Below are 27730 nucleotides of genomic sequence, written 5' to 3' on the forward strand. Positions count from 1 at the left end.
AGAGATGAATAATAAACGAAGAAAAGAAAGAATTATGCACGTTCTCCGCGGATGCGTCGAGCCAATTGGATATCCTTTGGCATGATTGTGACGCGTTTGGCGTGAATTGCGCACAAGTTGGTGTCTTCGAAGAGACCGACCAAATAGGCCTCGCTTGCTTCCTGCAACGCCATGACGGCGGAGCTCTGGAAACGCAAATCGGTCTTGAAGTCCTGGGCGATTTCACGCACCAGACGTTGGAACGGCAATTTGCGGATCAACAGTTCGGTACTCTTTTGGTAACGACGGATTTCACGGAGAGCGACGGTTCCCGGACGGTAACGATGGGGTTTCTTCACTCCTCCGGTGGCGGGTGCGCTCTTACGGGCGGCTTTGGTGGCCAACTGCTTCCTGGGCGCCTTTCCTCCGGTAGATTTACGTGCCGTTTGCTTGGTACGAGCCATTGTTGAATTTGGATGTGTACGATTAGACGGACTGAAAAATACTGATGGTTATCCGAAACGAAACACACTAGTATTTATATAGAAAACGGATTTGTTTCTGCCGCTCTCATTGGTCGACGCATAGTCGATAATCGGTGAGTGGGAGAAATCAAATGGAACATTTCGATTGGCCGTGTGTGCAGCCATGAAACGGATAAATATACTGAATATAGTTGACGACTAATCAGTAAACGTTCAGCGTTCGAAGCAGCAGCTCTTCAAGTAACCAGCTAGGAACTACATAAAATCCATCATGACCGGACGCGGTAAAGGAGGTAAAGGTCTTGGAAAAGGAGGAGCCAAACGTCATCGTAAAGTACTCCGCGATAACATCCAGGGAATCACCAAGCCCGCCATCCGTCGGTTGGCTCGTCGTGGTGGAGTGAAACGTATCTCCGGTTTGATTTACGAAGAGACCCGCGGCGTGTTGAAAGTGTTCCTGGAAAACGTAATCCGTGATGCAGTCACCTACACCGAGCACGCCAAGAGGAAGACCGTTACAGCCATGGACGTCGTCTATGCCCTGAAACGTCAAGGACGCACCTTGTACGGTTTCGGCGGTTAATGTGCACGCTGTATATACCCTACGATGTAATAACATTTATTAAAAAGGCCCTTTTCAGGGCCACCAATTTGTTATAAATTATATGATACAACTAATATAGTTTAACAAGGATAAATCAGTCCGATTTGCTATTTGCTATCTTATTCGTAACCACCATAAAAATCATATTTATGTTCTGTCAATGATTAGAGAAGATTGTAGAAAAAGTAGTATATATGGTTAAATATATTTTGAAGTCTCAATAACAACAAATATAACATTTTGCATCTTCAAAGTACTGAAAACCATATTTATTATTTTTTTTTACGTTAGGTTTTACTGAATTATATTTTGTTCTCAAACACTGTTAGTCAGTGTATGTACAGTAGTAATGACATTTAATGAAACATTAATGTAAAGTACCTAGTTTTTCAATATTTATAATTGCACGATCGGTTACTTATTTCTGTAGATTGATTAATTGGTACGCAAAAAATTAATGAGTAGGTTTGGTTGGTTACCTCTAACAGCGCCGGACGGTGAAGATATTGATCTATCGAATTTTAGGATTTCTTACGTTTAATAACGGCTACAGCAATTTGTACCGTATAATAATTCAATTCAATTATCATGACAAAACAGAATATATAAAAATATTCATCACATATACAATCACAATAGTCATACATTGTAAACGGGCAGTGAACGCCTACTGTAAAATACTAAATAAATCGTACAATAAATTAAATGTGCCAAATGTTGAAAATTACATGGTCAAATAAAGAAATTTAAACTAATAAGTATACTTAGGATTGTTTTATTTTATAATGCGATATGCTTATAACTATGGTGGCTACACACGATCAGTTTTTACTGACAGTTGAAACTGTTCAGTAAAAACTGTCAGTTAAAACTGACGTCCTTTGTGTACACACACGTTCATTTTTAACTGAAAATAAACATAATTTTTTCATTTGCTTGTGTTGTGTAGTTGTGATTACAAGATGTCATCTGATGATGATGTTTTAGCCGTGTTTTCACTATTATCAGTACCAGATCCAGATTTTTGTGAAGCTTTTACTTTGCCAAGTTCTTTTTTGAATGTGCAACGAATAGTATTAATTTTATTTTTAACCGTATCTATAGTTGCAAAGGGGTCCACTTCTTTAAATTTTTCTAGAAGAATCTTATAAGCTGCTAATTTTAAATCCCGATCATGGTACTCTTTACTTTTATTCCGCCATAAACAAGGCTCATTTTTATATATTTCTATAAATTCAGTTAACCACTATGTTTGCGACATTTTTCACGGATGTATCACAAATAACTAATCACTATTTAAATAATCTGATAGTAATAACTGATAGGTAACTGATGCGATTGACCTACAAACGCACATTTTTAAACTGAACAGTACGGTCGTTCAGATTGAAAAATATGTGACCACATATTCAATCAGTTTTCAATCTACATACGCTCAGTTACAATTGTCAGTTAAAACTTATCGTGTGTGTAGCGCCACCATAACAATTGTAGTAGGTGTGTTATTATATTGAGACAGTTCAATACGTTTTTAATTGGTGGCCCTGATAAGGGCCTTTTTTAGTGGAGAAAGATTTGGGTAGAAGTTTTAGACTTTCTTTTCAGTCTTTTTGGGCAAAAGTACGGCTTGGATGTTGGGCAACACACCGCCTTGTGCGATTGTAACACCGGACAACAGTTTGTTCAATTCTTCGTCATTTCTGATGGCCAATTGTAAATGTCTGGGAATGATACGGGACTTCTTGTTGTCACGGGCAGCGTTACCGGCCAATTCCAAAACTTCGGCTGCCAAGTATTCCATGACGGCGGCCAGGTATACGGGTGCACCGGCTCCGACACGTTCGGCGTAGTTACCTTTTCTCAACAGACGGTGGATACGACCGACCGGGAACTGGAGTCCGGCACGGGACGACCTGGTCTTGGATTTGCCTCCCTTCGATTTTCCTGCTTTGCCTCTTCCGCTCATGATTCTGATTTAGTTGACGACTGCTTTAAAGTATATTCAAACACTGAATGATCAAAATAATGTTAGTAGGGACCTTATATAGTCGATAACTGGAAAACAATTTTTCTATTGGACAAGTTGAAGCCTTATGATGACGTTACATGACATCGTTAAAGTTGAAATCACTACTGAAATATGTCGTTTTTAATCGTCATTATAGTGATATTTATTCATGGAGAAGCTATTATTTTCACTAAGCAGATAACCGCTGTTAATTTCTTTTTGTTCCGTTGTACTTAATACCATTGGACCAATGGCCGTACGATTTGTCCCCTTGTGTTAGTAATATATACCGTCGCTTCTTGTATTCCGACATCATTCGAGTTCGAAGTATTCACCGTCAACGACCACAGTACACAGAAATTACTAGCAATGGCTCCAGGAGGTAAATCCGCAGGAAAGGCAATGAAAAAATCGTCCGGCAAGGCACAAAAGAACATCGCCAAATCCGACAAGAAACGCAAGCCAAAGAGGAAAGAATCGTACGCCATCTACATCTACAAAGTGTTGAAGCAAGTGCACCCCGACACCGGTGTTTCCTCTAAGGCCATGAGCATAATGAACAGCTTCGTCAACGATCTGTTCGAACGCATTGCCGCCGAGTCCAGTCGTCTGGCCCACTACAACAAGCGATCGACCATCACCAGTCGGGAGATTCAAACCGCCGTCCGACTCCTGTTGCCCGGTGAATTAGCCAAGCACGCAGTCAGTGAAGGAACCAAGGCTGTTACAAAATACACCAGTTCCAAATAATATTTTAATCACTTGTAAATCTGACAATTAAAACGGCCCTTTTCAGGGCCACCACTTGTTCAAATATGATTTTACCAACAACACCTTCCCCATTCGACGTTCTTCATATACGGTTGGTTGATATCTCAAGGATTTTTCAATGTATATATTCTTATATTACCCTATCCCGTTTATGGAATATTATTTTATACCTGATACAAACAACCAGTCAAAATGGTCGTTTTCAAAAATCAAAGTCAACTTGATATGTTGAAAAATTCAGAAAAAACGTATAGATTTTTTTCTTGTACAATATTTGTTAAATTTCTTAAATGACAATAATTAAGTGGATACACTCGTATTTTCGATTACAGTTATATTAATGTGAATATATATGGATTTAATTTCAAAAAAATTATTATAAAACCAATCTTTTATTATTATTAATTTTTGTTTACAAAAAATAAATATAATAAGTATAATAAACAAATAAATAAAAGATTTTTAACAACTTTAAAAGCATAGTTTGTGTTAGGGAGTTAAAATTTGAGTTTTGATAAATTTAGATAGATTTACAATTTAACTGCAACAGATAAATTGCTTTTTACACCAAATTGGTTAAAGAAGATAGGAACATAATATGAATACTATAGTTATGAACGACTTAATTAATATTATAATATTATATTTTTAAAAGATAATTTCAGACATTATTATAATATACATTTGTAATACTAAATAAATTCAATGTTTCGTAAACAAAATTATTACTTTTAATCTTAGGTATATTAAAGATAAATTTAATTACATATGTTAAAGTACTTTTTAAAGAGATAACATATGAGAATTATATTATGCTTGTCTCCTAAAAACAATACCATAATAATTAATAACTAATTAAACTAAAGATAAATATAACATTCTTTTCATATTAACATTAAATATATTGCGCATATCACGAAAAATATTAATTACATTTACGTACAATATTTGTTAATTATAAATATGGAATTCCATTTTAAATTGCTGTCGAATATTATTAATTTTATTATAATAATTTGGTCTTATCGAAAATTCTAATAATTCTTTATGCCAATAATATAGTTATGTACTTTTGATATCGATTTAATTATTGTCAGGCCATTACTGAAAAACGTAAAAAAGCATACATTATTGTTGTCACCTTATTTACAACAAAATGAATCGAAAAATTAATATTAATTAAAAAATTTGTTAATTATTTCTACATATTTTTAAAAATCAAAAAGTATTACGAATAAAATTAATTTCTTACTTGTTTCGACAATTCATTAAATCTATTCAAATCTATCACAACTCAATTTTAACTCCCTAATGCTTATAGGGAAGTTGAAAATCTTTTATTTATTTTCTGTTTGTTAATTTTCTAAATAATAATATTAATTATTAAAAAATAAACTCCGCCAAATAGGGCACCAAATTATGGCGTCTGGTTCCCCTGTCTTGTACACTTTTTATTTCTCCATTAAGTGATTGACAGTATTATGCATGTATCCGGCTCTGGGAACCAAATCCTGAAATTATGCGACTAATTCTCGCATACGATAACAATCACAGATTTTATCAAAGGTGACTAATTTTCATCGCATGCGACATAGAATTGGTACCTATTCTTGAACTAAATCGATAAATTATTTTCACGTGTCGATGCGATAAAGTAAATCCAATGAACCATTTTGGTAACAACACAAAATCTATATTTTAACCTCAAACAATGTCGAAAATTATAAAAATAATTATTTTATTTCTTTATCACTGAAAATGTTGTCAACGATAAATTTATTTAATTAAATCAATAGTTTCTACTTCTTATTTGCATATTTTTAGCCATTTAAATTTTTATGTAGTGCATTGTTGTTCGTTATCGTTTTTACTTTAACAAATGGTGATAATAATTCAATTATTAAATACTGATTAAGATCCTTAGTTAATTTAACATTTTTTACGAATAATTGATCGGATAATGTGAAAGGATCCACATGATTTTCTTTTGTTAATAGTCTTCCATATAACCAGTTTTGTAAAACATTTTTTTTAAAAATGTATTAAAATATTAATACTTAGTATTCGCAAGAAAAAGTATTTAAAATACTTATAAAATAATGTATTTTACGAATACTCATAAAGTATTAATGTATACTTGTATACAAATACAAGTATTTTGTTATATTTTTTTCAAATCTACATACCTAAACCGTATCTACCTGATACTGTAAATTTAAAAAAAATTTAAATTAATTTTTATCTCTGAAGATTTTTAGAGATAACAACATGTTGGTCAAAATAATTGAAATATTATGTGTTTTTATAGTCAATTTTTTTTTCGAAATTTTTATCTGATCTTTTTTTAATATTTAAAATGTTACTATTTATGACTCGAAAACGCTAATAATATACATAAATGGATATTGGACGAATTAGCACCGGTGATTATAAGTGCAAATAACGATATTGATGATACAACAATAGTATCATCAATTTCTGATATTAATAATACAAATAATTCAGTTTAGCCCAAATTAATTGGGGTTATTTTGATAATAAAGTTTCACAAGTTCAATCTCGTCAAATCCATCTACAACTGCAATTTTGATAATGCGCCAATATTTAGAAATGACAGTGTTGGATAGCAAAAAAAATTACATTACATTTCTGGAAGCAACATAAAAATACCTTTCCGGAGTTATATAAAATGGAATTAATGTATTTATGCACCTATACCGACTACATCAGTTCCTTTGGAACGAGTATTTTCAAAAACGGGTCAAATAACTAACGACCGCCGAAGCAGATTAACTCCTAAAAATCTAGAAGATAATATAATTTTTTTGATTACCCAGTAATTTTAATTTATTTTAGTAATTGATTTTTTTACGTATTGTACGACCCGCGGGTAGTACGTTGAGTTGTTTTTGAGATACAGCGATAAGTGAGTGAGTGATATAAGATTAATATGTATAGGAGTTAGAAGTATCTTAAAATTCTAAAAAATATCACATTAATACTTAACGATAATAAGATACAAGGAAATTTAATAAAACCTTACTATCGATAGTGAAAAATGTATCGTTTAACTTGTTTCGACAACGAGTTATTAAATGATAGATTTGTCTTTGTCCTTAATAATAAAATATTTCAACGTTGTAATGTTTACCTATAAGATTTGAAACGATCAATTAATGAATGGCGTTGGTCTTCATAAATATTAGATAGTGGCCCTGAAAAGGGCCGTTTTAATTGTCAGATTTACAAGTGACTGAATATTATTTGGAACTGGTGTATTTTGTAACAGCCTTGGTTCCTTCACTGACTGCGTGCTTGGCTAATTCACCGGGCAACAGGAGTCGGACGGCGGTTTGGATTTCCCGACTGGTAATGGTCGAGCGCTTGTTGTAGTGGGCCAGACGACTGGACTCGGCGGCAATGCGTTCGAACAGATCGTTGACGAAGCTGTTCATTATGCTCATGGCCTTAGAGGAAACACCGGTGTCGGGGTGCACTTGCTTCAACACTTTGTAGATGTAGATGGCGTACGATTCTTTCCTCTTTGGCTTGCGTTTCTTGTCGGACTTGGCGATGTTTTTTTGTGCCTTGCCGGACGATTTTTTCATTGCCTTTCCTGCGGATTTACCTCCTGGAGCCATGGCTGATAATTTTCTGTAAACTGTGGTCGCTGTCGGTGAAAGACTTCAAACTCGAATGATGTCGGAATACACTAAGCGACGGTATATATTAATAACCCAAGGAGACACGTCGAACAGCCATTGGCCAAATTCTAATAGATAAAACAGAACAAACAGGATCTACAGCGGTTACGTCTCTAATAAAAATAGTAGCTTTTCCGAGAGAAAACATTATTAGAATGATTATGAAAAACCACATCGTTTGGTAGTATTTGCATATCAAACGGAGTCAAGTAATATCGTCATAACGTTTCAAACTGTCCAATCGCAGCACTGTTTTCTAAATTTTGGCTATATAATGGCCCTACCGATGGGTTTTATCATCATTCAGTGTTCGAATCGTTAACAAAGCAGTCAAACACATACACAATCATGAGCGGAAGAGGCAAAGCAGGCAAATCGAAGGGAGGTAAATCCAAGACCAGGTCGTCCCGTGCCGGACTCCAGTTCCCGGTCGGTCGTATCCATCGTCTGTTGAGGAAAGGAAATTACGCCGAGCGCGTCGGAGCCGGTGCACCGGTATACCTGGCCGCTGTTATGGAATATTTGGCAGCCGAAGTGTTGGAATTGGCCGGTAACGCTGCCCGTGACAACAAGAAATCTCGTATCATCCCCAGACATTTGCAATTGGCAATCAGGAACGACGAAGAATTGAACAAACTGTTGTCCGGTGTTACAATCGCACAAGGCGGTGTGTTACCTAACATCCAAGCCGTACTTTTGCCCAAAAAGACTGAAAAGAAAGTCTAATTTGCTACAATCAATAAATGATCATTACTAAAAAGGCCCTTTTTAGGGCCACTAATTCACTGTACTAACTACTACTGCACTACAATGGTAGCTAGCCTCATAAAAGGTTTTCATGAATTGTTTATTATAATACATATTAAGAGTACGGTGCATTGTCGATCTACCATATTTCAACCGTCACGGATTGTAAAAATAGTATTCAAAATTTAGTATGGAATATGTTTAATTTTTAATATCGTTCTATCATCACAACATAGTATGTATGAATATTTCACAATAAACAATTGTTCTGTTCGTTTACTGGACAAGTACCTAAATGACTCTTGTAGTTGTGTTCAATTATATTATGTGAATAGATAGTATATATTCTGTTTTATATTAAGGTAAGCTATTAACGAGCAGTACCGAATCGGGCCGGTTTTGAGTGTTTGGTTGTAATTTTTTTCAGCAATAATATAATAAATTAGTACATTCATTAGTAGACAATTACCAGAGATTACAGCTACTGAAACTATACGGTTTTATAATTCGACACAATATTTGTATAAATACTCACATATAATTTATGTCATTATTGAATAAAATTCGATTCTGTACATTATTATTATCGTGTGGTGATAAGGTGTACGTAGACTTAACATGATTGTTATTGTAAATTTTTATTCATTAGACCATCTACTATATTAAGATAATGAACTATATTATAAATATATACATAAAAATATTCAGATATTCCAGTATTAAACTTTTATTTTCGATGACATTCAATAAAATAATAATACATTATAAGAGTATGATTAATTTGCCAGTTAGTCAAACATCATCCGTTCACTATGAAACAAAATGCTTTTGGTAATTGATTGTTACAAATTTTGTTTTAGTGCAATTTGCAGAACTGATATACTATTTGTGTAGTTATTCTTACTTTTTATTTATATTAATTAGAAAAAAAGAAATTGAGGAAAACGATACCTAGGTGTTCATGAAAAACAACTCGTTTGCGGCCTTACAAATTAATCGCGTAACAATTAATCTCACAATCAGAAGTTGTGATTCATAATAATAATCCACAAAAATAAGTAACCGATCGTTATTAAACTAATATCTTTTTGGAAGTAAACAGTTTACCGTAATTAATTTTTTGTTCAAGGAGTTAATAATAGGAAAAAACATCTCCAAAACAAATTTTCTATATTGGCCTTCAATACGTAACAACAATCACCATATTACCACACTACACCATTCTATAAATTAAAAAAGTACCAATTGGCAAATTTTTGGTGGCCCTGAAAAGGGCCTTTTTAATAAATGTTATTACATCGTAGGGTATATAGCGTGCACATTAACCGCCGAAACCGTACAAGGTGCGTCCTTGACGTTTCAGGGCATAGACGACGTCCATAGCTGTAACGGTTTTCCTCTTGGCGTGCTCGGTGTAGGTGACTGCATCACGGATTACGTTTTCCAGGAACACTTTCAACACGCCGCGGGTCTCTTCGTAAATCAAACCGGAGATACGTTTCACTCCACCACGACGAGCCAACCGACGGATGGCGGGCTTGGTGATTCCCTGGATGTTATCGCGGAGTACTTTACGATGACGTTTGGCTCCTCCTTTTCCAAGACCTTTACCTCCTTTACCGCGTCCGGTCATGTTGGATTTTATGTAGTTTCTAGCTGATTACTTGAAGAGCTGCTGCTTCGAACGCTGAACGTTTACTGATTAGTCGACAACTATATTCAGTATATTTATCCGTTTCATGGCTGCACACACGGCCAATCGAAATGTTCCATTTGATTTCTCCCACTCCCCGATTATCGACAACGCGTCGACCAATGATAACGGCAGATACGAATCCGTTTTGTGTATAAATACTAGTGTGTTTCGTACCGGCGATGCATCAGTGTTTTTCAGTCCGTCTAATCGTACATAACCAAATCCAACATGGCTCGTACCAAGCAAACGGCACGTAAATCTACCGGAGGAAAGGCTCCCAGGAAGCAGTTGGCCACCAAAGCCGCCCGTAAGAGCGCACCCGCCACCGGAGGAGTGAAGAAACCCCATCGTTACCGTCCGGGAACCGTCGCTCTCCGTGAAATCCGTCGTTACCAAAAGAGTACCGAACTGTTGATCCGCAAATTGCCGTTCCAACGTCTGGTGCGTGAAATCGCCCAGGACTTCAAGACCGATTTGCGTTTCCAGAGCTCCGCCGTCATGGCGTTGCAGGAAGCAAGCGAGGCCTATTTGGTCGGTCTCTTCGAAGACACCAACTTGTGCGCAATTCACGCCAAACGTGTGACGATCATGCCAAAAGACATTCAATTGGCTCGACGCATCCGCGGAGAACGTGCTTAATTATGATTTGCGTGTATCACTTTAAAACGGCCCTTTTAAGGGCCACCACATTTATCAAATATATATTTCTAGTGTTTTTTTACTCTTGTCGTTGTTTATGTAACATTTCCTTGCTATACAATAATTATTGCATACATTTTTCTGGTTTTAACTCACTTTTGGTCATTTGAATAATATTATTATCAATTTCTTCTAGATACATTGGTTAAATAATGTAGTAATCTATACATTAATGCTTTAGAAGCATATATTTTTTTCGTTTAACCCTGATAAAAATAATTATTAGATTTACATATTTTTTTTATACATTTTCATCAAACTTTGCGATAATAAAAAAAAAAAATTACGGAATACAATATTACACTTACATACAACCACATGAAAACTGATTTGAATAAAAACGTTTTAAATGTTTCCAGTGTCGTTGATATTTTATTACAAAATATATGAGTGTAGGATTTTTTAATAATTTTTGTGTAAACGCAAACTTTCAAACACATTATAATCGAATTATATCATACAATGACACTTATAAATGTAAAAATAATACATTTACATTACACTAAAACATGTAATTGAAATGGACATTAAGCTATTGTTAATACACATAGTTTTTATTAACACCAATATTTTTCTATTTTAAGTTCAAAGTATAGATCACTGGATATGTTGTGTTTAATTAAATTTCTCACTATTATTATTTGAATGTATTAAAATGCTAATATATAAAAATACATTTCGATTGGTTGATACCTATTTTGTTAAATTTAAAACACGTCGATAACATTTCATATCGTCAAAATATTAGGAACACGTAATATTGTAGTTCGTTCATTTTTTTTTCCAATAGATTTTTATTCCGTTTACAATGTTTGGTATAATATAAGTCATATTCGGCAAAAATGTCCCGCTTAAATAAAAGACGCTCTGTAACATCGCATTGTATTAAAAAAATATTTGGATATTTACCCATTTCATTATGATATCGGAAGTATTAGAGTACATTTGAATAATTATCTTTAAAATTCACATAATACTTACGTTTGTTATTAAACATTATCAACGGTGATTTTGCAAAATAATACATGGCTCCGCTTCAACCAGCAAATCATCAAAACAGTTCAGAAGACAAGGCGCACCAAACCCCTAATCTTAGATAATAATACTATAGGTACCAAATAATTACCTATTACCTACTCGTGTCCAATCCCACAACAAGGAAATATGAACATTTACAAAATGTGTTTTAAATAATTAAATTAGGCCTGTCATGAATTAGATTGCCAACAAATAATATGTACCTAAAAAAACTCTACAATTAATATACAATTTTTTTCATATTATTTACGTCACAGTATTATTACCTCGATTGGGCTTAACTACATTACACCAAACTATAATTAATTAGTCTACAACAGAAATAAATATTATAAACAACCATCACAAAAATTAGTTATATTTCGTTAGTTTCGACCAGTATCGTTTAATAGTGTATTATTGATTATTATAATTATTTTTCCAAAATATTTAAGTAAAATGCGATTTGTGGATAGAGTAAAATAACCAAAACAAAAGAAAAATAGTTGATTAAAGACTGGGCTCTGGACTTAACTAACAAGTGGCGACCTAAGAGCGCAGCCCAACTGCCTAGACACTCGACTAAGACCGGTAATTTTGGAGATAAGACTAATTATTCTGCTTGTACAGCATATTATCGATACCTGTATAATATATATACACTGAGTCTAGGCTAGACTGATGCACGGTAGAGATTTTATGTAGTAGACGATAAAAATGTGTCGTTGTAAGAAATCCTTCAATTCTTACATTATTACATACAGAGTCTTAGGATTCTTGGTAGTTACGGCCGCTTCATGTCTTATTAGATAATAATAGATAATAAACTACTGTATTTATATAAAAACAGTATGTATGGCATCATCATAGTTCGGCTACAACACGTTAAATGCTAAATAATAGAAAAATATAATAGTGTATAGGTAGTTAAGCAGCGGCGTTGGTTCACTACACATACTTACTACCATTGTGATTAGTGTCAGCTTAGAGAGGATCGATTATGTAAAAATAAGTTACAGTTTGCTTATTTAAAATGGAATTTCGACCCAAATCATTCAACAGTGAATTATTATCATTATTATTTCAAAATATTTAAGGTAAATACAATTAAGATTACATTTATAGGTAAAGTCTGCCACGTAAACATTTCAATGGTAGATACGGTAATGACGCCGCGCTTAACAGTAACCTAAAATCATCAATTTTGAAAAGCCACAGTTAATCGGCAAATCGGTCGATTGGCAATCGGAAAACACTCAAGTCTTTAGAAACATGTATAGAATGTGTTTAAGTGGATTTTGTAACTTAACAATTGTTTTCGGTCATACGGTAGACCATTAAACGTGGTCTACAAAAACCCGGTTGGAAGTGTGAGAATAACGACCCGTGGTGGATTTTTGATACCGGATAGCGTCAAAATAGCTATATGAGATTGCTTGAAATTTAGTTGGCTTTCTGTTAAATTTAAAACCAGAATCGTACGACTATTTATTTCCGAGAAATACACTAGTATTTATACACAAAACGGATTCGTATCTGCCGTTATCATTGGTCGACGCGTTGTCGATAATCGGGGAGTGGGAGAAATCAAATGGAACATTTCGATTGGCCGTGTGTGCAGCCATGAAACGGATAAATATACTGAATATAGTTGTCGACTAATCAGTAAACGTTCAGCGTTCGAAGCAGCAGCTCTTCAAGTAATCAGCTAGAAACTACATAAAATCCAACATGACCGGACGCGGTAAAGGAGGTAAAGGTCTTGGAAAAGGAGGAGCCAAACGTCATCGTAAAGTACTCCGCGATAACATCCAGGAATCACCAAGCCCGCCATCCGTCGGTTGGCTCGTCGTGGTGGAGTGAAACGTATCTCCGGTTTGATTTACGAAGAGACCCGCGGCGTGTTGAAAGTGTTCCTGGAAAACGTAATCCGTGATGCAGTCACCTACACCGAGCACGCCAAGAGGAAAACCGTTACAGCTATGGACGTCGTCTATGCCCTGAAACGTCAAGGACGCACCTTGTACGGTTTCGGCGGTTAATGTGCACGCTATATACCCTACGATGTAATAACATTTATTAAAAAGGCCCTTTTCAGGGCCACCAAAAATTTGCCAATTGGTACTTTTTTAATTTATAGAATGGTGTAGTGTGGTAATATGGTGATTGTTGTTACGTATTGAAGGCCAATATAGAAAATTTGTTTTGGAGATGTTTTTTCCTATTATTAACTCCTTGAACAAAAAATTAATTACGGTAAACTGTTTACTTCCAAAAAGATATTAGTTTAATAACGATCGGTTACTTATTTTTGTGGATTATTATTATGAATCACAACTTCTGATTGTGAGATTAATTGTTACGCGATTAATTTGTAAGGCCGCAAACGAGTTGTTTTTCATGAACACCTAGGTATCGTTTTCCTCAATTTCTTTTTTTCTAATTAATATAAATAAAAAGTAAGAATAACTACACAAATAGTATATCAGTTCTGCAAATTGCACTAAAACAAAATTTGTAACAATCAATTACCAAAAGCATTTTGTTTCATAGTGAACGGATGATGTTTGACTAACTGGCAAATTAATCATACTCTTATAATGTATTATTATTTTATTGAATGTCATCGAAAATAAAAGTTTAATACTGGAATATCTGAATATTTTTATGTATATATTTATAATATAGTTCATTATCTTAATATAGTAGATGGTCTAATGAATAAAAATTTACAATAACAATCATGTTAAGTCTACGTACACCTTATCACCACACGATAATAATAATGTACAGAATCGAATTTTATTCAATAATGACATAAATTATATGTGAGTATTTATACAAATATTGTGTCGAATTATAAAACCGTATAGTTTCAGTAGCTGTAATCTCTGGTAATTGTCTACTAATGAATGTACTAATTTATTATATTATTGCTGAAAAAAATTACAACCAAACACTCAAAACCGGCCCGATTCGGTACTGCTCGTTAATAGCTTACCTTAATATAAAACAGAATATATACTATCTATTCACATAATATAATTGAACACAACTACAAGAGTCATTTAGGTACTTGTCCAGTAAACGAACAGAACAATTGTTTATTGTGAAATATTCATACATACTATGTTGTGATGATAGAACGATATTAAAAATTAAACATATTCCATACTAAATTTTGAATACTATTTTTACAATCCGTGACGGTTGAAATATGGTAGATCGACAATGCACCGTACTCTTAATATGTATTATAATAAACAATTCATGAAAACCTTTTATGAGGCTAGCTACCATTGTAGTGCAGTAGTAGTTAGTACAGTGAATTAGTGGCCCTAAAAAGGGCCTTTTTAGTAATGATCATTTATTGATTGTAGCAAATTAGACTTTCTTTTCAGTCTTTTTGGGCAAAAGTACGGCTTGGATGTTAGGTAACACACCGCCTTGTGCGATTGTAACACCGGACAACAGTTTGTTCAATTCTTCGTCGTTCCTGATTGCCAATTGCAAATGTCTGGGGATGATACGAGATTTCTTGTTGTCACGGGCAGCGTTACCGGCCAATTCCAACACTTCGGCTGCCAAATATTCCATAACAGCGGCCAGGTATACCGGTGCACCGGCTCCGACGCGCTCGGCGTAATTTCCTTTTCCTCAACAAACGATGGATACGACCGACCGGGAACTGGAGTCCGGCACGGGACGACCGGGTCTTGGATTTACCTCCCTTCGATTTGCCTGCTTTGCCTCTTCCGCTCATGATTGTGTATGTGTTTGACTGCTTTGTTAACGATTCGAACACTGAATGATGATAAAACCCATCGGTAGGGCCATTATATAGCCAAAATTTAGAAAACAGTGCTGCGATTGGACAGTTTGAAACGTTATGACGATATTACTTGACTCCGTTTGATATGCAAATACTACCAAACGATGTGGTTTTTCATAATCATTCTAATAATGTTTTCTCTCGGAAAAGCTACTATTTTTATTAGACACGTAACCGCTGTAGATCCTGTTTGTTCTGTTTTATCTATTAGAATTTGGCCAATGGCTGTTCGACGTGTCTCCTTGGGTTATTAATATATACCGTCGCTTAGTGTATTCCGACATCATTCGAGTTTGAAGTCTTTCACCGACAGCGACCACAGTTTACAGAAAATTATCAGCCATGGCTCCAGGAGGTAAATCCGCAGGAAAGGCAATGAAAAAATCGTCCGGCAAGGCACAAAAAAACATCGCCAAGTCCGACAAGAAACGCAAGCCAAAGAGGAAAGAATCGTACGCCATCTACATCTACAAAGTGTTGAAGCAAGTGCACCCCGACACCGGTGTTTCCTCTAAGGCCATGAGCATAATGAACAGCTTCGTCAACGATCTGTTCGAACGCATTGCCGCCGAGTCCAGTCGTCTGGCCCACTACAACAAGCGCTCGACCATTACCAGTCGGGAAATCCAAACCGCCGTCCGACTCCTGTTGCCCGGTGAATTAGCCAAGCACGCAGTCAGTGAAGGAACCAAGGCTGTTACAAAATACACCAGTTCCAAATAATATTCAGTCACTTGTAAATCTGACAATTAAAACGGCCCTTTTCAGGGCCACTATCTAATATTTATGAAGACCAACGCCATTCATTAATTGATCGTTTCAAATCTTATAGGTAAACATTACAACGTTGAAATATTTTATTATTAAGGACAAAGACAAATCTATCATTTAATAACTCGTTGTCGAAACAAGTTAAACGATACATTTTTCACTATCGATAGTAAGGTTTTATTAAATTTCCTTGTATCTTATTATCGTTAAGTATTAATGTGATATTTTTTAGAATTTTAAGATACTTCTAACTCCTATACATATTAATCTTATATCACTCACTCACTTATCGCTGTATCTCAAAAACAACTCAACGTACTACCCGCGGGTCGTACAATACGTAAAAAAATCAATTACTAAAATAAATTAAAATTACTGGGTAATCAAAAAAATTATATTATCTTCTAGATTTTTAGGAGTTAATCTGCTTCGGCGGTCGTTAGTTATTTGACCCGTTTTTGAAAATACTCGTTCCAAAGGAACTGATGTAGTCGGTATAGGTGCATAAATACATTAATTCCATTTTATATAACTCCGGAAAGGTATTTTTATGTTGCTTCCAGAAATGTAATGTAATTTTTTTTGCTATCCAACACTGTCATTTCTAAATATTGGCGCATTATCAAAATTGCAGTTGTAGATGGATTTGACGAGATTGAACTTGTGAAACTTTATTATCAAAATAACCCCAATTAATTTGGGCTAAACTGAATTATTTGTATTATTAATATCAGAAATTGATGATACTATTGTTGTATCATCAATATCGTTATTTGCACTTATAATCACCGGTGCTAATTCGTCCAATATCCATTTATGTATATTATTAGCGTTTTCGAGTCATAAATAGTAACATTTTAAATATTAAAAAAAGATCAGATAAAAATTTCGAAAAAAAAATTGACTATAAAAACACATAATATTTCAATTATTTTGACCAACATGTTGTTATCTCTAAAAATCTTCAGAGATAAAAATTAATTTAAATTTTTTTTAAATTTACAGTATCAGGTAGATACGGTTTAGGTATGTAGATTTGAAAAAAATATAACAAAATACTTGTATTTGTATACAAGTATACATTAATACTTTATGAGTATTCGTAAAATACATTATTTTATAAGTATTTTAAATACTTTTTCTTGCGAATACTAAGTATTAATATTTTAATACATTTTTAAAAAAAATGTTTTACAAAACTGGTTATATGGAAGACTATTAACAAAAGAAAATCATGTGGATCCTTTCACATTATCCGATCAATTATTCGTAAAAAATGTTAAATTAACTAAGGATCTTAATCAGTATTTAATAATTGAATTATTATCACCATTTGTTAAAGTAAAAACGATAACGAACAACAATGCACTACATAAAAATTTAAATGGCTAAAAATATGCAAATAAGAAGTAGAAACTATTGATTTAATTAAATAAATTTATCGTTGACAACATTTTCAGTGATAAAGAAATAAAATAATTATTTTTATAATTTTCGACATTGTTTGAGGTTAAAATATAGATTTTGTGTTGTTACCAAAATGGTTCATTGGATTTACTTTATCGCATCGACACGTGAAAATAATTTATCGATTTAGTTCAAGAATAGGTACCAATTCTATGTCGCATGCGATGAAAATTAGTCACCTTTGATAAAATCTGTGATTGTTATCGTATGCGAGAATTAGTCGCATAATTTCAGGATTTGGTTCCCAGAGCCGGATACATGCATAATACTGTCAATCACTTAATGGAGAAATAAAAAGTGTACAAGACAGGGGAACCAGACGCCATAATTTGGTGCCCTATTTGGCGGAGTTTATTTTTTAATAATTAATATTATTATTTAGAAAATTAACAAACAGAAAATAAATAAAAGATTTTCAACTTCCCTATAAGCATTAGGGAGTTAAAATTGAGTTGTGATAGATTTGAATAGATTTAATGAATTGTCGAAACAAGTAAGAAATTAATTTTATTCGTAATACTTTTTGATTTTTAAAAATATGTAGAAATAATTAACAAATTTTTTAATTAATATTAATTTTTCGATTCATTTTGTTGTAAATAAGGTGACAACAATAATGTATGCTTTTTTACGTTTTTCAGTAATGGCCTGACAATAATTAAATCGATATCAAAAGTACATAACTATATTATTGGCATAAAGAATTATTAGAATTTTCGATAAGACCAAATTATTATAATAAAATTAATAATATTCGACAGCAATTTAAAATGGAATTCCATATTTATAATTAACAAATATTGTACGTAAATGTAATTAATATTTTTCGTGATATGCGCAATATATTTAATGTTAATATGAAAAGAATGTTATATTTATCTTTAGTTTAATTAGTTATTAATTATTATGGTATTGTTTTTAGGAGACAAGCATAATATAATTCTCATATGTTATCTCTTTAAAAAGTACTTTAACATATGTAATTAAATTTATCTTTAATATACCTAAGATTAAAAGTAATAATTTTGTTTACGAAACATTGAATTTATTTAGTATTACAAATGTATATTATAATAATGTCTGAAATTATCTTTTAAAAATATAATATTATAATATTAATTAAGTCGTTCATAACTATAGTATTCATATTATGTTCCTATCTTCTTTAACCAATTTGGTGTAAAAAGCAATTTATCTGTTGCAGTTAAATTGTAAATCTATCTAAATTTATCAAAACTCAAATTTTAACTCCCTAACACAAACTATGCTTTTAAAGTTGTTAAAAATCTTTTATTTATTTGTTTATTATACTTATTATATTTATTTTTTGTAAACAAAAATTAATAATAATAAAAGATTGGTTTTATAATAATTTTTTTGAAATTAAATCCATATATATTCACATTAATATAACTGTAATCGAAAATACGAGTGTATCCACTTAATTATTGTCATTTAAGAAATTTAACAAATATTGTACAAGAAAAAAATCTATACGTTTTTTCTGAATTTTTCAACATATCAAGTTGACTTTGATTTTTGAAAACGACCATTTTGACTGGTTGTTTGTATCAGGTATAAAATAATATTCCATAAACGGGATAGGGTAATATAAGAATATATACATTGAAAAATCCTTGAGATATCAACCAACCGTTATGAAGAACGTCGAATGGGGAAGGTGTTGTTGGTAAAATCATATTTGAACAAGTGGTGGCCCTGAAAAGGGCCGTTTTAATTGTCAGATTTACAAGTGATTAAAATATTATTTGGAACTGGTGTATTTTGTAACAGCCTTGGTTCCTTCACTGACTGCGTGCTTGGCTAATTCACCGGGCAACAGGAGTCGGACGGCGGTTTGAATCTCCCGACTGGTGATGGTCGATCGCTTGTTGTAGTGGGCCAGACGACTGGACTCGGCGGCAATGCGTTCGAACAGATCGTTGACGAAGCTGTTCATTATGCTCATGGCCTTAGAGGAAACACCGGTGTCGGGGTGCACTTGCTTCAACACTTTGTAGATGTAGATGGCGTACGATTCTTTCCTCTTTGGCTTGCGTTTCTTGTCGGATTTGGCGATGTTCTTTTGTGCCTTGCCGGACGATTTTTTCATTGCCTTTCCTGCGGATTTACCTCCTGGAGCCATTGCTAGTAATTTCTGTGTACTGTGGTCGTTGACGGTGAATACTTCGAACTCGAATGATGTCGGAATACAAGAAGCGACGGTATATATTACTAACACAAGGGGACAAATCGTACGGCCATTGGTCCAATGGTATTAAGTACAACGGAACAAAAAGAAATTAACAGCGGTTATCTGCTTAGTGAAAATAATAGCTTCTCCATGAATAAATATCACTATAATGACGATTAAAAACGACATATTTCAGTAGTGATTTCAACTTTAACGATGTCATGTAACGTCATCATAAGGCTTCAACTTGTCCAATAGAAAAATTGTTTTCCAGTTATCGACTATATAAGGTCCCTACTAACATTATTTTGATCATTCAGTGTTCGAATCGTTAACAAAGCAGTCAAGCACACACACAATCATGAGCGGAAGAGGCAAAGCAGGCAAATCGAAGGGAGGTAAATCCAAGACCCGGTCGTCCCGTGCCGGTCTCCAGTTCCCCGTCGGTCGTATCCATCGTTTGTTGAGAAAAGGAAATTACGCCGAGCGCGTCGGAGCCGGAGCACCGGTATACCTGGCCGCCGTTATGGAATATTTGGCAGCCGAAGTGTTGGAATTGGCCGGTAACGCTGCCCGTGACAACAAGAAATCTCGTATCATCCCCAGACATTTGCAATTGGCAATCAGAAATGACGAAGAATTGAACAAACTGTTGTCCGGTGTTACAATCGCACAAGGCGGTGTGTTGCCCAACATCCAAGCCGTACTTTTGCCCAAAAAGACTGAAAAGAAAGTCTAAAACTTCTACCCAAATCTTTCTCCACTAAAAAAGGCCCTTATCAGGGCCACCAATTAAAAACGTATTGAACTGTCTCAATATAATAACACACCTACTACAATTGTTATGGTGGCGCTACACACACGATAAGTTTTAACTGACAATTGTAACTGAGCGTATGTAGATTGAAAACTGATTGAATATGTGGTCACATATTTTTCAATCTGAACGACCGTACTGTTCAGTTTAAAAATGTGCGTTTGTAGGTCAATCGCATCAGTTACCTATCAGTTATTACTATCAGATTATTAAAATTATTTAAATAGTGATTAGTTATTTGTGATACATCCGTGAAAAATGTCGCAAACATAGTGGTTAACTGAATTTATAGAAATATATAAAAATGAGCCTTGTTTATGGCGGAATAAAAGTAAAGAGTACCATGATCGGGATTTAAAATTAGCAGCTTATAAGATTCTTCTAGAAAAATTTAAAGAAGTGGACCCCTTTGCAACTATAGATACGGTTAAAAATAAAATTAATACTATTCGTTGCACATTCAAAAAAGAACTTGGCAAAGTAAAAGCTTCACAAAAATCTGGATCTGGTACTGATAATAGTGAAAACACGGCTAAAACATCATCATCAGATGACATCTTGTAATCACAACTACACAACACAAGCAAATGAAAAAATTATGTTTATTTTCAGTTAAAAATGAACGTGTGTGTACACAAAGGACGTCAGTTTTAACTGACAGTTTTTACTGAACAGTTTCAACTGTCAGTTAAAACTGATCGTGTGTAGCCACCATAGTTATAAGCATATCGCATTATAAAATAAAACAATCCTAAGTATACTTATTAGTTTAAATTTCTTTATTTGACCATGTAATTTTCAACATTTGGCACATTTATTTTATTGTACGATTTATTTAGTATTTTACAGTAGGCGTTCACTGCCCGTTTACAATGTATGACTATTGTGATTGTATATGTGATGAATATTTTTATATATTCTGTTTTGTCATGATAATTGAATTGAATTATTACACGGTACAAATTGCTGTAGCCGTTATTAAACGTAAGAAATCCTAAAATTCGATAGATCAATATCTTCACCGTCCGGCGCTGTTAGAGGTAACCAACCAAACCTACTCATTAATTTTTTGCGTACCAATTAATCAATCTACAGAAATAAGTAACCGATCGTGCAATTATAAATATTGAAAAACTAGGTACTTTACATTAATGTTTCATTAAATGTCATTACTACTGTACATACACTGACTAACAGTGTTTGAGAACAAAATATAATTCAGTAAAACCTAACGTAAAAAAAAATAATAAATATGGTTTTCAGTACTTTGAAGATGCAAAATGTTATATTTGTTGTTATTGAGACTTCAAAATATATTTAACCATATATACTACCTTTTCTACAATCCTCTCTAATCATTGTGACAGAACATAAATATGATGATTTTTATGGTGGTTACGAATAAGATGACATAACAAATAGCAAATCGGACTGATTTATCCTTGTTTAACTATATTAGTTGTATCATATAATTTATAACAATATTGGTGGCCCTGAAAAGGGCCTTTTTTAATAAATGTTATTACATCGTAGGGTATATAGCGTGCACATTAACCGCCGAAACCGTACAAGGTGCGTCCTTGACGTTTCAGGGCATAGACGACGTCCATAGCTGTAACGGTCTTCCTCTTGGCGTGCTCGGTGTAGGTGACTGCATCACGGATTACGTTTTCCAGGAACACTTTCAACACGCCGCGGGTCTCTTCGTAAATCAAACCGGAGATACGTTTCACTCCACCACGACGAGCCAACCGACGGATGGCGGGCTTGGTGATTCCCTGGATGTTATCGCGGAGTACTTTACGATGACGTTTGGCTCCTCCTTTTCCAAGACCTTTACCTCCTTTACCGCGTCCGGTCATGATGGATTTTATGTAGTTTCTAGCTGGTTACTTGAAGAGCTGCTGCTTCGAACGCTGAACGTTTACTGATTTGTCGACAACTATATTCAGTATATTTATCCGTTTCATGGCTGCACACACGGCCAATCGAAATGTTCCATTTGATTTCTCCCACTCACCGATTATCGACAACGCGTCGACCAATGAGAGCGGCAGAAACAAATCCGTTTTCTATATAAATACTAGTGTGTTTCGTTTCGGATAACCATCAGTATTTTACATTTCGTCTAATCGTACACATCCAAATTCAACAATGGCCCGTACCAAGCAAACAGCCCGCAAGTCTACCGGAGGAAAGGCTCCCAGGAAGCAGTTGGCCACCAAAGCCGCCCGTAAGAGCGCACCCGCCACCGGAGGAGTGAAGAAACCCCATCGTTACCGTCCGGGAACCGTCGCTCTCCGTGAAATCCGTCGTTACCAAAAGAGTACCGAACTGTTGATCCGCAAATTGCCGTTCCAACGTCTGGTGCGTGAAATCGCCCAGGACTTCAAGACCGATTTGCGTTTCCAGAGCTCCGCCGTCATGGCGTTGCAGGAAGCCAGCGAGGCCTATTTGGTCGGTCTGTTCGAAGACACCAACTTGTGCGCCATCCACGCCAAACGCGTCACGATCATGCCAAAGGATATCCAATTGGCTCGACGCATCCGCGGAGAACGTGCATAATTCTTTCTTTTCTTCGTTTATTATTCATCTCTAAAACGGCCCTTTTCAGGGCCACTACTTATCACACCCAAAATCTGATAATAAATAATTTTCTTATTAATTATAAGTATATACTTTTTGGGCGATCGTTATAGGGGTTTACCGCCCATAATAATTCATATTTTTAAACTAATGGATTTTTAATAAATTACTTTTGCAATATAACACGTCATGTTGCTGCACCATTGATCACATCTCAATTTATACACGTCAATATTTAGTATTATAATTATTATAGTATTACGTACTTACATGGAAATAATATATCTAGTATAATTTTATTTATTTAATGATTTTACACGACGTTCGCCTTGAAAAATTGAGCAGTGTGAGTGGGTTCGCCCGGTCTTAAACTCTTATTCCGTTAAAAATTTAAACATATTTTTAACAGTAATTATTGTACGTAGAATTAAGAAACTTGTATATTAAAATAAAACTCTCAAATAAGCTAAAACTTATTCAATGACCACTGAATAATAATTTTGAATCATTATTTCTCAAAATATTTTGAACACATTTTTAAATTGTTGACATAATTGCCTATAAATAATAGATAAATACCTACATAACTTATTTCCCTGATAAATATTTAGTACATAAAACAAAAACCATATTGTGTAACTTAAAAAATTAATACTTTCACGTGTACACGGTACACAATAGAATAGTTATTACGGTTTAAGAACAAAAAAGTTAAACCTATCTTAACCACTATTTTTTTAGTTATTGTATGCCGTATAAATCTAATTAATTATAATAATATATTCTCCACAGGTAATATATCAGTCCAGAAAACGTTTTTTTTTTTTATTTACATCAGTTTTGAGAAATTTCATATTGAGTTACTCTATCACAGTACCTACACTTTTAGACAGACTACACAGTAGTTAGTACCTACATACACGCCTCCCGCCCTCGCTAAAAAGTAAACATAAGAACGCTATGTAAAAATAATAAGAGTCCATATTTAATAGCATAATCGGGGTCGCTCCTAGGTTTTTCGGAGTCAGAAGCAAATTAATGTGGGGACCTTTTGATAGTACGATATGATAAAAAAAAAATTCTTGCAAATGTATTTTTTCAAACCTTAACCGCAACCAATTCTATTAACATTTACCTATTGGTAAATTTTTTGTGCGTTAGGTACATTTAAAATAACTTCTTAACTATATAATGCCAAATCTACTTAAAATAGATTTTAATCTAAAAATAAGAACTTAGAAATACAAATATAATTATTAGTTTTATTAAGTTTTAGTTCATTAAATAAAAACAGTATTAGTAATTCATTCTCTCAATAAATATTCATAGAACTATCATATTTATATTTTTTATATAATAAATTAAAAATAACAAATAAATTATAATTTTTGAATAAGGGAAATATAAAATATTATACATCAATACAATAAAATAATTTTAAAAGTATTTATAATACTGATATACTAATTACTAATACAATATATAACTATAAAGACGTAATGAGTACTGAGTAGTGAGTAGCTTAAGTATCTATTTTTATTGAATACCAGAATGTTTTTATACCTATAATACTATGAGTGATGACATACTTATATGGTCACATCTATATACGGCTGACATTGAATCGAGTCCCGCGAATACTTTTGGGTTATCGGAGATGAGTCCGACCAATATTGTTAAGTCGTTCGAGTTGAATACCTTCAGCCTATCATTGATATATATTGATTACTTACATTGTTTTTAATAATAATAATAACTATGTGTAATATAATAAAGTTAATAATTTAATAGTGGCTGTTAAACATTTAAATTACACAGATTTTAAAAAGTCAAATCTCCAAATTTGCTTATTTATATACTTGTTTGTGTGCTCCCGTAAAAATTTTTCTTTTTCTAATGTTTCTTTACTTTGTTTTTTATTGTTATATATGTATCAGATTGTATTCCCAGAAGAGTGCCCGCAAGAATAAAAATATTTAGATGTCTTGAATAAAAAAAAGCATTTAAATTTGAGTAAATTTTACGGTGTAGGTAGTTATGACATTTTATCAATACGGATTCAATTCAAACACATAAAAGTAGCATGGACTCAATTCAAACACACACCAATGTGTACAAATGGCCAAATGTAAAATCCTACACGAATAACCTTTTAAAATTTTTACCTGTAAATCAAAGATATTGTAATCTCTCGCATAAAAATTTTTCCCCTTTAAAAAATAGGGTAATATTACTTAAATTCACGATTTTGAAGTCGAAAAGCTCAAAATTATCATAACTTGAAAATAATAAATACATATTTAACAAACAAACGCTTGAATAGAGTGTGTTTATACGCTGTATGATGATTCTTAAAGGTTATAGGTTATATCCATATCATATACTATTCTATACGTTCATATAGGAACTTGCAGTACAAAATGTTTTAAATAGATCAGCGATATGGTACGAATATGTCGAATAACGATAATACATGATAATCTCGTCTGTATCGGAAATTTCCGAACAAATTGGCGTTTATTGTCGATATCGTAGTCCGCTCGTAACTGTATAACTGCAGTGTTATTATTTGAGTTTAGTCTTGTGAATTTTTTTGCGTCTTTCACTGTTTTATGCAATAAAGTTAGTCACAGACAAACAAAAACAATTTTTAAATATCAATTCATACTCAATCAAAAAAACAAATATATACAATGAGAAATTTCACATTTTGAGTTTATCTCCAAGGTATGCCAAACAAATATACGTAAATGAATATGACTAAGTATGTTTTATTGCATTTTTTCAAAAAAAATTTCATTTTAAGCTGATGATTTTGATTATTGTTTTATTATATTTTTCAAACAATTTTTATTTTATGTGTTAATATATTGCAAGTCTAATATTTTTTTACAGCAATACGAGCGGTATTAATTTTTTGTAGGAGTTAATACTATACTTTGAAGGAATTTACCATTCCAAGTGTTGGTTTTCTATTTTAATTTCAATTAGCGATTTGTGGAGTTGGATCCAAAGACCACTGCTACCGTCTCATAAATGTTGAGTATAATTCTCCACTTTGATAACCACTCTGATATTACATTTAGTTGACGTTGTAACGCTTGAACTGGGAATTTGTAATTTCGGTTGGCATGTGCAACGACACACACTATTATTTATACACAAAATGGATGCATATCTCTATAGTGGATGCATAGTTCTCATTGGCCGACGTGTAGTCGATAATCTGTGAGTGGAAAAAATACGAACGTGCATTTCTATTGGCTGTGCGTGCTCTGTAAAACGTATAAATGCATTGACATTTGTCGCTTGGGTGTTAGTCAACGTTCAGCGTTCGAAGCAGCAGCTCTTCAAAGTAACCAGCTAGAAACTACATAAAATCAACATGACCGGACGAGGCAAAGGAGGAAAAGGTCTTGGAAAAGGAGGCGCCAAACGTCATCGCAAAGTGTTGCGTGACAACATCCAAGGAATTACCAAGCCCGCCATTCGTCGGTTAGCTCGCCGTGGCGGAGTCAAGCGTATCTCCGGTTTGATTTACGAAGAGACCCGCGGCGTGTTGAAAGTGTTCCTGGAAAACGTAATCCGTGATGCAGTCACCTACACCGAGCACGCCAAGAGGAAAACCGTTACAGCCATGGACGTCGTCTATGCCCTGAAACGTCAAGGACGCACCTTGTACGGTTTCGGAGGTTAATTTGTACATGTATAATTATCAACGATTATTATTATTTTAAAAAGGCCCTTTTTAGGGCCACCATATTTAAATTAGTATACTTGATTATTGTAAAATGGTGAAACTCACTCCTATTATAGATAATTCACCCGAGGTGCGGTAGTCGAAAAATTTATATTAAAATGACATCGCATCAAAATCCCAGCTTTAATTATAACCGAAATCTAAAGTGGCTTACACACTAAGCAACTAATTGGGAGCCTCGCTAGTCGCTATCTTCAGAAACACGGATTAAATCTGTTATCAACAACGTAGTATATTGTTAGTACGCCACCTGCAGGTAAATTTAAGTAAGTACGTTTGTATTTTTGCGCCAAAATTATAAAAATATAACATGTATTTTGCGCCACATCTAAAAATTAATTTTAGTAATTTGCGCCTAGTTAGAAAACGAAATGGAATATGTAATCCGCCCCACAATTTTAACTTCAATTGTCTGCATTTACTAACTGATATTGTATTGGCTATACGATAATACTGACACGTGACTAAATCTCAAGGTTTATATGTTATACAGGTTGCCTCATAGTCTCCTAAATATTTCGATTACCTCGCACTATTCCTTGTCTACTAGTGTCACCCGAAGTATAAAATTTACGGCGGCGTATAAAAATGCA

General features: G+C 33.8%; 9 protein-coding genes and 3 pseudogenes across 9 annotated transcripts; 6 read left to right on the plus strand and 6 right to left on the minus strand.

The window, feature by feature from the left end:
* Window positions 1-32: 32 nt before the first annotated feature.
* Window positions 33-9980, minus strand: LOC113554150 (histone H3-like). The gene is made up of 2 exons (XM_026957865.1): window positions 9639-9980; window positions 33-474 (listed from the first exon to the last, which is right to left on the minus strand). Exons 1-2 carry the CDS (start codon window positions 9929-9931, stop codon window positions 33-35), a joined length of 735 nt encoding a protein of 244 aa, XP_026813666.1. The 5' UTR covers window positions 9932-9980.
* On the plus strand, window positions 693-13807 carry LOC113554148 (annotated as a pseudogene).
* On the minus strand, window positions 2557-3062 carry LOC114253651 (histone H2A-like). The gene has a single exon (XM_028188600.1). The coding sequence runs from the start codon at window positions 3032-3034 to the stop codon at window positions 2657-2659; it is 378 nt and encodes a 125-aa protein (XP_028044401.1). The 5' UTR covers window positions 3035-3062; the 3' UTR covers window positions 2557-2656.
* On the plus strand, window positions 3412-3926 carry LOC113554139 (histone H2B). Its single transcript, XM_026957855.1, has one exon. It carries the CDS (start codon window positions 3446-3448, stop codon window positions 3824-3826), a length of 381 nt encoding a protein of 126 aa, XP_026813656.1. The 5' UTR covers window positions 3412-3445; the 3' UTR covers window positions 3827-3926.
* Window positions 6992-7525, minus strand: LOC113554141 (histone H2B). The gene has a single exon (XM_026957857.1). It carries the CDS (start codon window positions 7486-7488, stop codon window positions 7108-7110), a length of 381 nt encoding a protein of 126 aa, XP_026813658.1. The 5' UTR covers window positions 7489-7525; the 3' UTR covers window positions 6992-7107.
* Window positions 7874-8332, plus strand: LOC113554145 (histone H2A-like). The gene has a single exon (XM_026957862.1). It carries the CDS (start codon window positions 7900-7902, stop codon window positions 8275-8277), a length of 378 nt encoding a protein of 125 aa, XP_026813663.1. The 5' UTR covers window positions 7874-7899; the 3' UTR covers window positions 8278-8332.
* A 1232-nt stretch (window positions 13808-15039) lies between the features above and the next one.
* Window positions 15040-15488, minus strand: LOC113554147 (annotated as a pseudogene).
* A 359-nt stretch (window positions 15489-15847) lies between these two features.
* On the plus strand, window positions 15848-16381 carry LOC113554142 (histone H2B). Its single transcript, XM_026957858.1, has one exon. It carries the CDS (start codon window positions 15885-15887, stop codon window positions 16263-16265), a length of 381 nt encoding a protein of 126 aa, XP_026813659.1. The 5' UTR covers window positions 15848-15884; the 3' UTR covers window positions 16266-16381.
* A 3132-nt stretch (window positions 16382-19513) lies between these two features.
* LOC113554140 (histone H2B) lies at window positions 19514-19960 on the minus strand. Its single transcript, XM_026957856.1, has one exon. The coding sequence runs from the start codon at window positions 19924-19926 to the stop codon at window positions 19546-19548; it is 381 nt and encodes a 126-aa protein (XP_026813657.1). The 5' UTR covers window positions 19927-19960; the 3' UTR covers window positions 19514-19545.
* A 348-nt stretch (window positions 19961-20308) lies between these two features.
* LOC113554144 (histone H2A-like) lies at window positions 20309-20763 on the plus strand. The gene has a single exon (XM_026957860.1). It carries the CDS (start codon window positions 20336-20338, stop codon window positions 20711-20713), a length of 378 nt encoding a protein of 125 aa, XP_026813661.1. The 5' UTR covers window positions 20309-20335; the 3' UTR covers window positions 20714-20763.
* Window positions 20764-22276: 1513 nt separating this feature from the next.
* Window positions 22277-22701, minus strand: LOC113554146 (histone H4). The gene has a single exon (XM_026957863.1). It carries the CDS (start codon window positions 22651-22653, stop codon window positions 22342-22344), a length of 312 nt encoding a protein of 103 aa, XP_026813664.1. The 5' UTR covers window positions 22654-22701; the 3' UTR covers window positions 22277-22341.
* A 223-nt stretch (window positions 22702-22924) lies between these two features.
* Window positions 22925-27074, plus strand: LOC113554149 (annotated as a pseudogene).
* The last annotated feature ends 656 nt before the right edge of the window (window positions 27075-27730 follow it).

The sequence above is a fragment of the Rhopalosiphum maidis genome, chromosome 2 (assembly GCF_003676215.2).
Source record: "Rhopalosiphum maidis isolate BTI-1 chromosome 2, ASM367621v3, whole genome shotgun sequence".
In the NCBI taxonomy this organism is placed as follows: domain Eukaryota; kingdom Metazoa; phylum Arthropoda; class Insecta; order Hemiptera; family Aphididae; genus Rhopalosiphum; species Rhopalosiphum maidis.

Excerpts from the sequence above, each read along its gene's own strand:
- LOC113554141 (XM_026957857.1), bottom strand. The coding sequence starts at position 7,488 with ATGGCTCCAGGAGGTAAATCCGCAGGAAAGGCAATGAAAAAATCGTCC.
- LOC113554144 (XM_026957860.1), top strand. The coding sequence starts at position 20,336 with ATGAGCGGAAGAGGCAAAGCAGGCAAATCGAAGGGAGGTAAATCCAAG.
- LOC113554139 (XM_026957855.1), top strand. The coding sequence starts at position 3,446 with ATGGCTCCAGGAGGTAAATCCGCAGGAAAGGCAATGAAAAAATCGTCC.
- LOC113554142 (XM_026957858.1), top strand. The coding sequence starts at position 15,885 with ATGGCTCCAGGAGGTAAATCCGCAGGAAAGGCAATGAAAAAATCGTCC.
- LOC113554146 (XM_026957863.1), bottom strand. The coding sequence starts at position 22,653 with ATGACCGGACGCGGTAAAGGAGGTAAAGGTCTTGGAAAAGGAGGAGCC.
- LOC113554150 (XM_026957865.1), bottom strand. The coding sequence starts at position 9,931 with ATGACCGGACGCGGTAAAGGAGGTAAAGGTCTTGGAAAAGGAGGAGCC. Across the intron at positions 475-9,638 it reads AAACGTCAAGGACGCACCTT|TCCGTCTAATCGTACACATC; the intron begins GTACGGTTTCGG and ends AGTATTTTTCAG.
- LOC113554140 (XM_026957856.1), bottom strand. The coding sequence starts at position 19,926 with ATGGCTCCAGGAGGTAAATCCGCAGGAAAGGCAATGAAAAAATCGTCC.
- LOC113554145 (XM_026957862.1), top strand. The coding sequence starts at position 7,900 with ATGAGCGGAAGAGGCAAAGCAGGCAAATCGAAGGGAGGTAAATCCAAG.
- LOC114253651 (XM_028188600.1), bottom strand. The coding sequence starts at position 3,034 with ATGAGCGGAAGAGGCAAAGCAGGAAAATCGAAGGGAGGCAAATCCAAG.